General features: G+C 38.6%; 1 protein-coding gene across 3 annotated transcripts in view; it reads right to left on the bottom strand.

Annotated features, from left to right (window-relative positions):
- osbp2b (oxysterol binding protein 2b) overlaps nucleotides 1–17,599 on the bottom strand; it is a 60,204-nt gene that overhangs the window by 14,282 nt on the left and 28,323 nt on the right. For 2 of the 3 annotated variants that reach the window (XM_079608640.1, XM_079608642.1), the window contains one exon: nucleotides 1,515–1,765. In XM_079608640.1, coding sequence (XP_079464766.1) covers nucleotides 1,515–1,765 — 251 coding nt within the window. Of the gene's footprint in view, nucleotides 1–1,514; nucleotides 1,766–11,812; nucleotides 12,397–17,599 lie in introns of those variants that run through there. The other variant, XM_079608641.1, reaches the window with a different exon arrangement.

Genomic DNA, 17,599 nt, shown 5'->3' on the forward strand with positions numbered 1-17,599 from the left:
TTACACACACAAAAAGAAAAACAATCTTCGATCCAGGTATTTGCAACTACGTTTGACTTTAGAGCCACATTGAACATGAAATTTGAGCACAGATTAGGATTTTCTCTGGAAAGGATTCAAAGTAAAACTGCTGTTCTGGAGCTAGTTTCACACATGGGTCTGTATGGTGAAGTATGTTTGGGTAAGAGAGCTAATACTGGATTAGGTTTCAATTTGATAAATGAACCACAATATTCCATCCCACTCTTTCTGACCATTGCTCAATCATACTGACCATGGTAATAGGGATCGAGGAAAACACCGTCCAGATGATTGAACACACTAAACACAACCAGTCCTAAATATAAGTTAGGTAGTTCATGAAAAGGGAGACACATTTCTCAAGCTCCAAAAATAAGATTCTCAGTATACACATTTGCTTATACAAAGTAACATATAGTAGAGTTTAAAAGTTTGGATTGGTTAAATATTTTGAAAAAAGTATCTTCTGGTCACCAAGGCTGCATTTTTTTAAAATATTAAAAAATACAATAAAAACTGTTTATTATTTTAAATTATTTAAAAATGTAATCTATTCCTGTGATGGCAATGCTGAATTTTCAGCATCATTAGTCCAGTCTTCATTGTCACATGATCTTTCAGAAATCATTCTAATGTGATTTGGTGCTCAAGAAACATTTCTTATTATTATCAATGTTGAAAACAGTTGTGCTGCTTAATATTTTAAAGAATAGAATATTTTGAAAGAAATATTTCAAAAGAAAGGTATATTACGTAGTAATATAAATCTTTTGTGACAATATAAAAAGTCTTTCCTGCCATTTTTGATCAATTTAATGTGTTATTTCTGGCCCCAAACCTTTAAAAAGTTGAATTAAGATTCATTTGAAACAGAAATGAACAAAATAGCTAGTCTGGCTATCACCAGACCAATCTCAATCTTTTAAGAGAGTCTGCTCTGTATTTCTACTGCACAAGAGGCGTGATCAATGGGCATAGTTCAAATTACTCGGTAGGCAATTGGATAGTCCTTCAACCAATCAGACCAACGATCCGGGTGACGTACTTTGCAGCGAAAACTCCAGGCAGGAAACGTGTCAACAAACGTGTTGGTTTGGAGCATTGACCAGCGGTTTGCAGAAGCAGCAATGGCATCGGGCCACTCACTTTCATGAAAAAAAAACATGAAAGTGAGTGGTATTCACACCCACTCGAGCGATTCGTTTGCTAAATCAAAAAGAAGCCATTGAGCATCGTCGAGAGGTTTAAAGGAATTGGATTGGATTAAACCCGCCAATAGCACGCCAGGTGGATAAGCCAGTTTGTGATTGGTCCCCGCAAAATTGTAACGGAAGCAGGATAAAAGAATGTAGTTTTCCAGCCTGAGCTTCAGGGTGAAATCAAATCGCCGGCAGATCGGGCTGGGTTTACCCAGTCTACAAAATAGCAGCAATTAAAACCTGACCCAACTGATATTCTGTGGTAAGGTAACAGAAAGTTAGTTCTGGACTTACATTGATCATAGCATTGGAGGTGATGCGAAAGAGGGTGGCTCTCTCATTGACAGCCTTGATTTTCTCTCCTCCCTCCAGAGGCACACGTAAGGTCTCGAGCTCACTCAGAGAACGCTGCAGTGCCGCTCCGTGCTTGGCTATGAGGTCATTGCATGTGCTCAAGTCATCCAACTTACTGGCCAGAGTCTTGAGAGTGCCCTGGATCTCACTGTGGTCTGACTGAGACGTGGGCTCCTCGTCCGCCGAGTCATCTACACAGACAGAAGCACACACAGAGAGAGAGTCAGAATAGAAGTAAATTTCATTATTTCCTTACACTAAACCTTTTAAAAACAGAAACAAATCCCCAGAGCACAATGTGTTTTCCAGCTGTTCTCATTAATGAGTCGAGGGCACAGCTCCTAATTTCCCTCATTAATTAATGCTGATTTTACAGGTGGCTGAAGCCCCAATGGTCCATATTACCATAGTCACATAGTCTATGCAAACAAAGCACCGCCATACTAAATAAAAAACACACACACGCGCACGCACACACACACTAGATAGTGGACAGATAGTGACTACACAAAAAATATTACATTTTTAGAAACCTGAAATTCTCAGATACAAACATGTTTTGTAATCAAGTCAAACTAAGTTCTGAACTGGCAAAACACATCTGTGGATAAGATGTAGGGTTGGGACTGTAGAAGCACAAACACACAACTTTAATTTAAAGTCTTTAAGTAATGCTTTACACAAAAAGAAGCTAGTACTTTTGACAAATAAAGTGCTCTGAAAAGTATTGGCCATGAAAAGATTAGTCTGTTTTCAAAATATACAGTGTGCACAGACCTGATTGGTTATATAAATGAAACAAATAACAATGAGTTTAACTTTTTTTCAACAAAAATCTTTAGATTTCCTTAAAAAAGTGCACACTAGTAGTAGTCCACCTTTACGGCTTTGTTGTATTTATACTCGTTCTCTGGCAAACTCTTAACTCAAACAGTCCAACTTGTCGATTTTGAATAAAGATTGAAAGAGTCGTTGGAAGCTTAGCAGTGGTGACGTAGAAGTTGGGTCGATGGGGTAGTTTGTTTATAGCCTTAATTTAGCTTGTTACACTTGGTGGTTGTATTTAGGCTTCAAAATGCATAGGTTGTGTTCATTTGTGAAGATAAATCAAATGCGTAAGAATCACAAACGCTTGTTGGAATAGTACAGGGTACTCACCCTCAAGTTGTTTCAAACCTGTATGAATTTCTTTCTTCTGCTGAACACAAAGGAAGATATTTTGAAGAATATCGGTAACCAAACTGGTCCCATTGACTTCCATAGTATTTTTTTTCCTACTATGGAAGTCAATGGGACCAGTTAACTAGTTACTGACATTCTTCAAAATATCTTCCTTTGTGTGTGTTCAGCAGACGAAAGAAATCCATACATACAGGTTTGAAACAACTTGAGGGTGAGTATATGATGACAGAATTTTCATTTTAAAGTGAACTATCCCTTTAAGTAGAAAAATAAGAGCCAGCAATGCTAACATAAAGTGACTTAGTGTGCCTGATGTCTAGGCTATAAACATTCGCTAGTGGAAAGGACGTGCTAAAAATAAATTATAAATCATTTGGATTCCCAAGTGTTCACTCTGCATGATTTCACAGCTGCCATCATTAATGTTCATTGGCATGTGTGGACACGCTCTCTCACACACACACACACACACACACACACACACACACACACACACACACACACACACACACACACACACACACACACACACACACACACACACACACACACACACACACACACACACACACACACACACACACACACACACACACACACACACAACACACACACACACACACACACACACACACACACACACACACACACACTGTGCATTACACATTTTCACACACACAATGGCTCCCTTCCAGTGACAGAAGTCATAAATCTGGAGAAATTGCATCAGAGCAGAGTTGCTGATGCTGAGCTGAGGCCATGACAGAATCATGCAACACAGATGCAATAAGACAGCTCCTCAGACTCACATTTATTACGTCATACAAATAACAAGATGCATTTAGAAAATGCATGTTTATAAGACGCTGCAGCTAATCTCTGACACAAGAAAGAACATTTGAGGGGAAAGACGTGGCATGGTGCGTGTGAGAGACGAGGACATGGCAACCTCGTTCAGAGCAGCGGAGCAGGGCAAGGGGGAGATTGATTTGACTGTGTTTGTTCCTCCTCAGCAGAGAGCAGAGCAGCCGTCAGCAAACTGTTCAGAGACTGAACACATTAACCTTCTCATGACTCGACAATAACATACGTAGATAGAAAACATCGTGTGTGGAGGCAAAGGGGTCACTTCAGGGCACTTCCTGTAGAAAGAAGTTTAGCCTAGTTATGCTAACTAAACGAGAGTCTTTACAGATTTAAACAGTAATTATTATGCATTAAAAAGGTCTCTCCTGCTTCTCTGTTCATTGTTGTGCTGGGTGCCGGATTAACCACTGGCCTTGAGACAGTTATTGACTGTTTTAATCTAAACGGCAACAGAATGACATCTCAAGGGTCTAAACGCTGGCATGGCGAGTGCATTCAATTAAATAGTCCATTTCTAGAGCTTCTTCTTTTCTCTCTTTCCATTAGCCACAACAGACACACATGCACGCGCACACACACTGGCTGATCCTGCGCATACATCATGTATTTGTGAGCCGTGTGTCGTGTGACTGCTGACAGAGGAATCTGTGGGAATGTTTCGAACAGCATATTACCATACCAAGTACTTTTTGTGCAGTATGTAGTCCTATATTGTGCACAGTATGCAAATGTGGTTGTGCGCGCATGGAACACCAGAATCAACTACATATGGACAAATGTGGAGTAAACAACCAGAGCACACTGTAATTGTGTCCCACAATGCAACTTGGACAATGGACTTAAAATTAAATAATAACTGATTTGTATTCATATAAATATATATTACAATTATAAAATATGGTTACTTTTCATTTTAAATTATAAAAAAAGCAGTGTAAAATGGCATGCTGAAATATATTTAAATGTAAAATGTTTTAAATGTGTACAAAAGCAAATTGCCATTTTACCTTACATTATATATATATATAAACTCCAAATAATAAATAACCAAATTTACAATAGAACACAACATTAATGTTGTTTGGTTATTGTTGTTGCATATTGTTTCAATCATTATAAACTGTATACATTAAATACTGCACAGTATGCAGTATAAAAGTATTTCATCTCTTTCCCTTACTCTGTGAGGTTTAATCCTGAGCGCACACACATACAGTACAGCCAGACACACAGAATTCAGAAACAGCTTTACAGTAAGAGCGGTTTTCACCCTGTCACCCTTTAGCTGTAGAAGAGCTGCTGATGAAGGTCTGAGGGTAATGTGCAGCTGGCACTGGGTAAATCTGCTGTGTGCTGGAGATTACGGCTCATTTCCACAGCAGCTTCTCTGTCTGGAAACCATTCGGCAGAAGGACAAGGTGGCTTGCTATTTTATAATACTTACAGGCCTTATCCTGCTGCAAGACACCAGTCATCATAGAGGTATGTTCCTAGATATGTCAAAGATTTCAAGCACAACACACAAATATCTGTTTACAAAGAGTGACATTACAGAAAAAGGAGCTTGATACAAACGCACCTGGCACCTCCTGTCTGTATTTACAATCTAAAATCAGCTTAACATCAGATTAAAGAATTAACTCCCACATTAAATGGTACTTTAGTGGCATATTATCTTAATACAACCAACGATAATAATACAACCAACCTTTTGACCATCCCTAGTTCAGCTGTATGCATGAAATATGAACATTAAACTATACTACAGTATGATGTACAACCTACCAGCCTGTAATAATTTGGTGATAAATCTGAGAATGGAATTTGAATATGAACTTATGAATTAATAAATGTCTAAGCTGGTTATATGCCTCCAAATTTACTGTACTGATGCCACTGCCAACAATAGCCTAGTTCACATAGGATTTAAAACGGTTTTCAAGTTTTCTATTACAGAACTCAAAAGATTAAAAAGGTTTTTGAGAACCCATGTAAGAAGTTGGGATGCACTCTGCCAGCTTTCACTGTAAGGTTACAAACAGAAGATGGTCAAACTGAGCAGTGTCAGCTGAAGTTTTTGCAATGCCAAACAATTTGACTTTTTTTGTGTGGTATTTTTGTCTTTATTGCGACTGTCAAGGCTTCAGGGAGTAATGTGGGAAATATAATACAGACTATAATTTCAATTTAGAAAATGCAAGAATGTCCCTCCAATGTATATACAATTCTATAGTACACATGCCAAATAATTGCCCAATCCTTTAAGAAAGCACATCATGTTTCAGCTTATTTAAAATTATTTAAATTGGATCCAAGGATGCAATCTCTTTTGTTTTTTGTCAATTTGAGTGATAAAAGCGTGGCCAGCTCAGGTGGATGTGCTGCAGATGAAACATGATAATGCAGATATTATGTAGCACTGCAATGAGCAGAAGGCAGCGTTCAACCTTCTCCAGCGACTACACAACAATCTATAGAGGCGTTTGTGGCCTAAGAGAGTCGGACTTGTAACCCGAAGGTCGCGGGTTCAAGTCTCAGTACCGGCAGCAAATGTAGGTGGGGGGAGTGAATGAAGAAAGAGCACTCTCTTCCACTCTCATTACTCACTACTGAGGTGCCCTTGAGCAAGGCACCTAACCCCCAGAAAAAAAGAAAAAAAAACTGTGTGTGTGTTCATACTCACTGCTGTGCATGTGCACTTGGATGGATGAAATGCAGAGCACTAATTCAGAGTACTTGGCATCACATCACGTTTCTTTACAGCAGCAGTTTTTGACAATCAAAATTTAGACAAATGACAGAAAAAAAAGTGCATAAAAATAAATTGTTAACTTAAGGTTAATAACACAATTGGACAGAATAGAAAAAAATTGGCATACATGAACACTCAAAAGCGGGTTTTTGGAAAGATTCTTGCTGTAATTAAATTATAGCAGTGAGGCTGAATTCTTATTGCCTGTGGGTAAAAGCTGTGCCTGGGCACTTCTGTTCTGTTTCTCAGATGTTAAAGAAAAGAAAAAACAGACAATGACTGGAATGGCTGGGGTCTTTAAGAATAATCCGGCCTTCTTAAGTCATCTATCTGAATATATGTCATGGATGCTGGGTGCTCACGGCCAGTGCTGCATAATAGTGTCTTTGAATAAAAGTGTCTATTACCGTAAATGCATAAATGTCAATGTCAATGCTGGTGTGGATTATTTCTTGCTGTTGTTCCACGAGCAAGACTCAACATACCTCAAGTGGGATCAGTATCTTATCTGATTCACTTGTTGATTTCTGTGTAGTTCAAACTGTCTCATCATACTGTATGCCACCATAATAATTCATTTTCACCCTCATATACAACTTACAATAGACTGACTCAATGGTAAGACTCAGCCTCCCTCAAGGGGAATCAGATCCGTTAATGATAATGAGAAAGTGACACTAGATAGTCTTTACCACATAATGACGACACATTGGTAAACCTGATTAAGGACTCTGGATAATGACTGTAATTTAAACTTTTAGTCATCAAACAATATTATTTACAGATCAGGTCCTGTTAGGAAAAAGTGCTGTCCTTTTCAAAAATAACAAAATAAAATGATATAAAAGGTGTCACACCAAGCTCCGTTTGGAGGAGGAGGTACTATATGCTCAATTTACATCTGAGAGCATCTGCACACTGCACAGTTATACTGTTTGACAATCAAAGGTGAGAAAGTGGTAAAAATCCTTTTGAAAGCGCTCCTTTCTGTGAAAGCTCTCAGGTCCTTGATATGCCACTTAGAATGAATGACAATAGAGCTGATTTATTGACAACAAAGCTTGGTATTGACTCCCATGGATTAATCGATGCAGGAACTGCTATGGATCACCTTTACTTACTGCTGGAAACAGGTTCCCAATGAGAACAAACAGTGGTATAATGACAAGACAATTAACTAAATCACAGTCATTAATTAACTCTATAAATTACTACTTTTGACATAAGCTGAGTATTAAAGTGTTAATGGTCACTAATAACCCTACAATTAAAGGTTTAACGGCACAACAGTGACAATGATTGATAATGTGAACAATGATTGGTCATGATTATGCATGACATGAGTTTGAACAACAAAATTGAACAATACAAAAACAAGTTAAAAAGGGACCTCGTTTTTAATTTGATAATTATGACAATTTTCAGGCAGCATTCAGCACATACAGTATTATTATTATTTTAGGGCGTTCTCCCCATGTTCTTTTCAACAGACTGTTTGCACTAATCTGAAGAGTAAAATTATTTGATGAAATGAACTAAACGCAATGAATCACTTGCTAAAATTATCATCATTACTGCCATCATCTTACATGTCAAAACATTTAAAAAAAACAGAAGCTAATGCTGTTTAATGAAGCAAAAAACATGGATATTATTTAAATTGCAAATCAGAAGCCAAATATAACATATTTACAATTTTTTTACAGATAGCTTAAGTTATTCTATTTTAAAACAAAATAGGTTTTTAATAAGGCAACGGGAGGTTGCTGTGTATAACAAAGGTCACTATACAGTAAGTTTACTTAGAGCCAATAGTAAGTGCACAGGGTTTGATGATTTTAGTTATTATTATATGATTATTATGATTATAGTTAAACTTGATCACCATAATGATCAATTTTCACCCTCATATCCAACTAACAATAGACTGAGAGAAATGAGTATGTATATTTATAGCTCAAAATAAAAGCTGGTAAGTGGTGTTGTTTTCTAAAAACAAAGGTTATTGACTAAATAAACTGGCTGCTGTATAACTGCATTATTGATTTTTGTGTGGAGGACATACAGGAGAAAAGGGCTTCATGTTCAGTTCAAAATTAGCGCAAAGACTGTGACAACTGTCAGCGAGGAACGGATCACACGTCCACAGAACCGTATGTACAGTCAGAGATGACCATCTGCATGCTTGCTTTGTACACATCAGTGCAATAGGCACAGATGGACAGAGAGCTTTTGGGTCATCATATCAAAACAGGACATCACAGTCTGTCTTAAGAGGGGGAACATGCATGTTTGCATAGTCTCATGATAGGCCATCGTATTTGTGGAGGAAATAGATATCCTTCATTTCAATGTCACTCTGACCCACAACACTCTCACACACCCACAAAGTAGAGCACAGTAACTCTTTTAGTTATTGCATAAATTATGCAATAACTGAAAGACTCCACCATAAATAACCATACACAGAGAGAGGGGTCAAAAAGTAAATTACTGTTTTAAACAGCATAATTTGAGAACTAAAATAAGGAAATATGGCCCAGCCTCACTAAAAAGACTGTCCAGTTAAAGCAAAAGATAAAAGCCCAAAAATGAAAATTCTATTATCTTTCTTTCTTCTGCAAAAGACAAAATATGTTTTAAAGAAACATTTGTAACCAAACAACATTGGTGCCTACTGACTTTCACTGCATGGACACTTAAAAAATATTTGTTGTCCTCTGTATAAGAAAATCCTACAGGATGGAACGGTTCTATTAACTGATGTTATGCGACTAAAATGTCGTTTTTCCCCTCACGATACGTCAAAACAAAAGAAAATGCTGTATTACTGTTATTACACATAAAGCTCTTTCTAATTATGCTATGTTAACCACTTAACAAAATTGTGTTGTAAGATTTACTTTTTGGGTACAAACATCGAGAAAACAAGAGATTTATACAATAAGACTAACCGTGTTCAGCTATATAACGATGATTGGTTTTCTGGGAATAAAGTTATCCAAACAGCTCACCTGTCTAAAACACACATTAAAGCGTCTTTGGTGTTTCCATAGGGTGCGTCTAAATCAGCTCAATCGCAGAATCCTCCCAGGGCACTGAAACGCTCGCTCCCTAAAAGTCCCACAATGCACCGTGAAAACCAGGCAGCATCAATGCTCGCTATGTTCACTTAACGGAAGGTCTGAAGCACGAAACTTTAAATCAAGTGAGCCAACTCACTACACATAATGACACGCGATCGATGTTTTAAAAATACAAACCATTCTTTTATTATATTTCAGAATAAACATACCTTGTTAGACAGGTAAGAAACATAATATAGATAACATTTATAATTTATTTACGGCTGAAATCTTGCATGTATGCGTAGCAAGCAAAGTATTTATCATAATGTACTTTAAAAAACATTACAAGTAATGACAGAAAGATATCCGCTCTGCTGTTGTTCATAAATACCAGTAGTGATGTTGTACAATGAGGACAATGTCACATCACCAGAAATAGAGTCATCAGTGCCACAATGTGTAGAGACAGCGTCCTTTACTGTCCTTACCAGTGCCCGAATTTGTGAACACAATATAGTGGTTCACATGCCCAGGAGCTGATTGAGACGCACCCTTGGTTTTTAACAGAAGGAAATCGTGGGTAACGCAGATATGACGTCATTGACAGGCGAAGCAATGATACGGGATCAAATAACTGATTTAACTGGATTTAAACATTGTTGAAAACATTTGGGGTAATGCAAGTAAGTTAACTTAAAAATATACAACATATAGTTCTAGTGTTTTGGGGTCTTTTAATGCAAAAGACTTACATATTGTGTTACATAACATGTTAGGCAGCATTTACCAATTGTGCTCGTAATGATTACAATATAAGGATGTTACAATATAAGGAAAATATTTAGAAGTTTTGCATGTCAAACCAGTCAAGATCCATAGACTTTATTGCCCCATGGTTTATTCTGCATCGTATCACATTCTGTCTCCAGCACTAAGATCATACAGATTTCTGTCTAAATCTCTGGCATCTTAAATTAGACTTGAATTGACTGGTCATTTCCTCAAGCTCAAACTTGAGCTCCCTGTCAGCCAAAACCTGTCTGTGAATCTCAGTTCAGTACTGCTAAAGGTCTCACAGCTGCTGCACGAAGAGCTCAGGAATGATCCAAGGCTACAAATGACTTTCATTGATCACATTGATGCAATTGACCGTTCGCAAAGACCCGCCCCCTTTAGTTACTGTCGCTATGTCCGACAAGCTACGTCGCTCTCACGCCACATCATGTTCTCACGCAGTGAAAAATACATCGCGGAGCAGAGAGGAGACTGACTACACACTGACAGTCAGGACAGACCAGCTTACTTTTGGGTTACTTTTGATATTAAACAAAGTCTCACCTTTCAAATTTGGTCATTTTTTAAAAGAAATTTAAACAATAAATACCGTTTTGTGGCTTTTTAATGTGTCTGACAGATCGCTGTAGAGCATCAGTTAAAGCTGCTCGTGAACCGATCATCTGTTCCTTCTAGTTAATTTATAGCATCAAATAAACATGAATGAACATACGAAGGAATGTTGTTTTAACCGCGGAAAGGTGTCAGTACACTCCGTTTTTCAAGTTCAAATCCTCCCATGTTAATCTACTAACTCTCCTGACTGCTTTGTCGGACAAAATGGTGGATGGCGAAGTATCACCTGTCAGATCAAGCTCCCTGCGAAGGGTCAATTGAAGGGTCATGAAACATCATGCCCTGTATAACATAAGACCACAATCACCCATAAGCCATAATGTATCCCGTTCTATGTACACCTTGTGCAGTACTATCTATTATGCACCAAGAATTTGATACAGATCACATTTTGATTTCAGATAGGTAAAAATCACGTACAGTAATGGCAGTGTATGTGTCAACTTGTTAGCAACTTACGTAAAAAAATCCATGTTTGAGGTATGATAGCATGTCTATCACAAAATGTTCAAGTCTCTTCCAGTAATATTAACCACAAACCTCATTTTATACATAAATCAAAAACAAATATTTAAAAAACTTTTTCAAATTGACGTCAAGACTGAACAGCTGTGCTGTACTAAAGAACAGCTCATTCACAATCCACAATACTGAAAGCAATATTTAAATCTACGCACAAACACAATTCAGAGAGAGAGAGAGAGAGAGAGAGAGAGAGAGAGAGAGAGAGAGAGAGAGAGAGAGAGAGAGAGAGAGAGAGAGATCCACATGAAGTCAGGAGCATCATGCACACACGTTACAGTGTGCTTGGACACGTCAATCAAACACTGGACATGAAAATGAGGCGGGGGGAGGAAGTGCTGACCCCACACTTCCTTGCAAGAAGACCAGGAGAACGAAACACAGAGGCTGATACAGCAGAACACAGTTAAGAAAGAGTCGGTTTGCTCATATCCTACCTCTGAGGCAGGTGAGGTTCAGGAGATGACAGAACGAAGAGGAACGAGTCGGTGCCCGTACGAGAGCGAGAGGAGCAGGAGTATGCGATAAAGATGAGGAAGTGTCATCTCTTCCTCCGGCGTGAGTGCACTGACCACGGCTGAAGCGGCTCAGACAGCCCGAGCTGCAGAAGGAGCGCACCGTTCCCGGCCCCCAGCATGCTCCACTCTTCATTCCACCACACTACAGGCCTGCCGCTCCTCTTTCCCTCCTCTCCGCTCCTCACGCACTCACATACACTTGCTCAACCAACCGCTGCACAGGAAGTATGCCGGACTACTATATCAGCTGGTGAGTGCAGGGGGAAGCGGAGTCTTCTCATCCGGCATCACAGACGCGTACGGATACCGGTACACACACGCTCGCTGTCATGCTGCAAAGGAGCAAACATTTCTCTCAAGAGCCAGCAATATTATAGACCTCACCGGCCTTGATTTCACATCCTCGCTATCCCACTTCACCTTCAGAACGCGCGCACACACACTCCGGTAGCGCAGCATATTGGCATTCCTCTCCTCGTGCACAGCTTAATGCAGTGTAGAGTAGGACAGAGTGAGGGGGAGGGAGGGATACAGTAGTCTGCAGTACACTGCTGTCTTGAACACACCTTCTGTCCTTGCTTTCGCATTCACACACCTCCTGCAATGACTATCCTGGGTTTAGTGACGGGAATAAGTAGATGTTTCTTCAACTACAGGCACATTTATGTCCTACGGGTTGCTTTTTATTTGAGTAAAACTGAACAAATGTTAGGTTTATCAGTTTTGAAATGTAATAGTAATTCATAATATCATTGTTTTTTATTGTATTATTAATCAAATAAATGCAGCCCCTCGATGAGCATAAGAGACTTCTTTCAAAAACATAACAAAATCTTACTGCCCCCAAACTTAGTTGAAGAAACACCTAAGTAATAATCAAAGCAACTTTGCTAAGGCCCTACTTAAACCGGCGTTTCCAATGTGGTAAAGAGATGAGTCCCACGGTAGAGATGAGACCGTTTGTAAAAACATTTTAAGCAGGTAGTCCAGCAGTTTTCTGCCATCAAGTAATATATTTATTTGTATAGTGCTTTTCACAGTTCACACAGCTTTACAGAAAGACAGACAGCTATTATATAGTAATTGAATTGTATATGTACGCTAACTAAAAAAAACACACAATTTAATTTTTTATTTAGTTAATTTCATACACAATTTAATTTCACAATCTATAGCTTCGCTTACATACTGGTATATGAAACGTATAAGTTAAAAAACATTAATGGTCGTTATTACATAGTAACGAATTATATAATAAAGGGATTTTGTCTGATTTGTAACCAAGCACTACTGCGATTACCCATGGTGCTTTGAACCAATCGGATTGCTTGGGTCCTAAGGTGGGACTCATCTCTTCATCACACCGGAACGGGAGGGCACGCAGACCGCAGTCTCTAGCGTCAGTCTCTAGGGTAAGTCACTGTGCACCTCTTGAGGCCAGGGGAGTGAGGTTTACATGCACAGCGACTACTAGCTTGCTTCTGTTACACCAACACTGCTGTCATTAAATATTTAATATTTATTATCACATGTGTTTAACACAACTAACATTACTTTGTGTAAAAGCAATAACAACAAAAAGTTTCAATTAGAAACCTCAAATTCTCATTACAAACTCCTGAAAGGACGTCACTCTGTTCAGCCTCAGCAGGGCTCTGTGTCCGCTGCAGTGCTCTGACCGTTTAAAGCAGGGCAAGGTCACTGATGTGTTGAAACAACCAAACACACACACACACACACACACACACACCAGAGCCGTGTGCCACTGTGCAATACACAATTACTTCTGCTGCACCACAAAGTCACCTTCAGTAATGTGTGTATGAACACGCATGGAATCCATCAGGCTCAATTCAAATTATCTACACTGACAAATACAACACAACATGGATGCCAGTGCGCGCGCACACACACACACACACACACACACACACACACACACACACACACACACACACACACACACACACACACACACACACAAACACACATATATATATATCCTAACCATAATCCATTATAATTGAAAACTTCTGACATGTAAAAGTGTTTGTGCCTGCTCATAGCAATTTAAAAACCCCAAAAAACAAGATAGATTTTCTTTCATGTTGAATACGAGAAGACTTTTTCACCTTCCCCCTACGCAGCCGTTTCAGACCAGCACTTACCAGCACTGAGATCCAGTGCTGAAGACCATCAGCGACAGTGACTCAGTCTGGTAATTGGCAACAGAAATCAAGAGTGTACTAAAAGAATGAAGGGCAGATGGCAAACCACAGACAGGCCTGTCGCAATTATTACATGATCTCCTGACCCCAATCATTACGCTCAACTTTAGATTCCATCATCAAAGTTTCCATCCAAATAAGCAAAAACTCGAGGACCAACACAAGTATTGTATCTTAAGCTATGGCCTATATAACAAATGAAAATGACCATATAAATGTATTTACATACTTTGTTACCATGCAAAACCAAATAATCACTGAAATAATCTGTGTAAAGTTGTATATTTTATATAAATTTTGTAAAAGTATTTACAACCCCAAATCCAGAAAAGTTGGGACATTTTGTAAAATACAATAAAATCAAGAATCTGTGATTTGTTAATTCTCTTTAACCTTTATTTAATTAACTGACAAAAGTACAAAGAAAAGTTTTTCAAAGTTTTAATTGACCAACGTATGTAAGTGTATTTTGTAAATATAAACAAATTTAGATTTTGATGGCTGCAATACACTTGCAGAATTGAGGATACTAATTGTTGACGTTTTGCAAGTGGAATTTTTACGCAATCTCGCCTGATATAAGACATCTGCTCAACAGTCTGTGGTCGTCGCTGTCTGATTCTCCTTTTCATGATGGGCCATACATTTTCAATAAGAGACAGATCTGGACTGCAGGCGCATCCCTTCTACAGTGTAGGTGAATGAGGCCTGACATTGTCTTGCTTCCCAGGAAAGATGTTATCTTGATGGCAGTGTGTGTCTCTGTACAATCCCAATATAAGTCTCCACGTCAATGGTACCTTCACACACATGCTGCCGTTTGCACTGATGCACCCCTATACCGTGACAGATGTTTGCTTTTGCAGCTGTCGCTGATGAAAGTCTGGATGATCCCTTTCATCTTTGGGACTGAGAACTCAATGTCCGTTTTTTCCAAAAAAACAAGCTGAAACATGGAGTCATCAGACCACAGCACTCATTTCCACTGTCTTCTAGACCATCTCAGATGAGCTCGAGTGCTGAGAACTCACCGGCATCTCTGCATAGAACTGATGTATAGATTTCTCCTTGCATAACAGAGATTCAAGTTGAATTTCTTGATGCAGCAGACGGTGTTCAGTGAAATCGTTTTCCCAAGAACTCCAGTGGCAGTATTTAACAGAGTAGCATGACAGTTTCTCATGCAGTGCCATCTGAGGGCTTGAAGGTGACGCACATTCAACGGAGGTCTCCTTACCCTACACAGAATGAGATTTCTTTGGATTCTCAGAATTACAATATTATGCATGGTAGAAGGTGAAAGACCTAAATTCTCTGCAATCTTGCATTTTGAAATGTGATTTTTGAATTTTGAATTGAATGTTGCAGCCATCAAAATCAAAATTTGTTTATATTTACATAATACACTTAAGTTGGTCAATGAAAACTTTGAAAATATTTTCTTTGCACTTTTGTCAGTTAAATAAAGGTTAGGCCGTGTGTCCACCAAAGGCTCTGCTGGAAACGCCGAGCTGCGGGCGCTTGAGAGAGTTTTGGCAGCACGTTTTTTTGTTCAGTTGAGACTGTTGCTATGATACAGAATATCCGTTGGTTCGTGTGGTATTAGTCCCGCCCCTCCTCCACTGTGATTGGACAAATGGCTAAAAAGTGACAGTGATGAGCGCTGCGTTTTAAAAAACCTTTAAAAAACGCTGAGCGCTCAGCGCTTGAGCGTTAAATACTCGCTCAGCGCCTCGTTACGCTCCTGGCGTTCTAAAAACGCGGCGTTCCCATTGAAAATAATTGAAAAATAAAGCCAGCCGCGTGAAAAAAACGCTTTGGTGGACACACGGCCTTAAAGAGAATGAACAACTCATAGATTCTTGATTTCAATCCTCAAATCACCAACATTCACAATGAATGGAATATGTAATAACACTAACTGTAACCATGGTATTGTGGCAGAAACAGTTGCATGTTTTTACATTATTCATTTCAGGGTTTGTACAACCTTTTGAGAGTAAAATTCAAGCACTGTTCAAGGACTTTCAAGTGCTTCAAAGCTCTAAATAGTATCTCATTTAAATGTAATTTTTTAATGTAATGCCAAAAAACATTAAAGGGACAGTGTGTAGGAATTACTCCCATCTAGCGGCGAAATTGTATTTTGCATTCATGTACCAAGAAGCTATGACAACAATAGACCTTCGTCGAGTTTAACTATACGTTACATGTTCTACTGTTATGCTGCTGCCTATATGAATTACACAACCAAGCAATGGAAAAAAAGCTTGTAAGTTAGACCGTAACATTGACTTACCCGTCGAGAAGCAAGCAGGCAACTTCAGTCTTTCTCCTTCATTAGCTCTTTCCGACTGGGTAAAGCTATCCCGTTATTTACTCTCAGTTTTTGAATTCACCGTTCACGTTTCCTTTTAAATTAAATTTTGGTATAAGTATGATCCTGAATTGTGAAGCAGTGCAAACTTACAAATTTACCGGGGCAGTGACACGCATTACGCCTCTCTCCTTGTCCGCTTCAGCTGGTGTCAGTCACGTGACGCTGGCTCTGGACGAAAACGCGCTGTGGAAACGCGTTGAGGTAGCCTAGTGCTTTTTGTCCCTCTCTGCTATTATAATTTTTCAAGATGGAGAAACGACATGGAAGCCTCCGTGGAGTTGCCTGTCCCATGTAAATAAAAGATAAGAAATTCTTTGCGTACGAGGATAAGTCGGATCATTGGAAGAGGTAATTGTACACCATTGAGGACATATTTATGAATAAAGACATTGAATTTAGTTAATAAAATACTTAAACTACACATTGTCCCTTTAATTGTTCATTCTTTAGAGATTGTCCCCATTTGTAAAACTAAAAGTTTCAAGATGCAGGAAAACGAACATAAAAAAAAAAGACATGACATTTGCACTATAACCTGTAGATGACAGCAGAGAAGCACTTATAAGCTTATTAGCAATTTCCTCTCCCTAATATTTTTTTCACATCACGGTTTGCTTCTGATTTTATATTTAGACATTATGAAATCACTATTATAAAATATAAAATCATAAAGAAATACATTTTTGTCAAAGTTTGGCACTGCTTTGTACTGAAGTATGAAGTGGGGAAAAAAATCAATAGATTTTCTTCAAATTGTGACTGAATTACACAGAAAGCAAGTAAAGAGCGATCCTTTTAAAATCACTAAAGCTGTAGGCTAGTTCAGTATGATAATATAGAAGAACAAAGGTACATTTAATAAGAGTAGAATATTTAAAGATTTTGCACTTTACTGTTGCTCAGTGGCACCGGTGCTACTGTTGTTCCCAAATCCACAACCTTTACAACTAGGTGAAGAATAACATAAGTCTTCTACTCAAGTACGGCAGACATGGGATCAAGCTCAAATTATGACCATATATGAGCTGAACAATACTGTAAATGATCTCACAACAGACTGTATTTTAGCAAAAAGATACCAGAGCAGCACACAGCTGG

The sequence above is a fragment of the Phoxinus phoxinus genome, assembly GCF_949152265.1.
Source record: "Phoxinus phoxinus genome assembly, chromosome: 3".
NCBI classification, from domain to species: domain Eukaryota; kingdom Metazoa; phylum Chordata; class Actinopteri; order Cypriniformes; family Leuciscidae; genus Phoxinus; species Phoxinus phoxinus.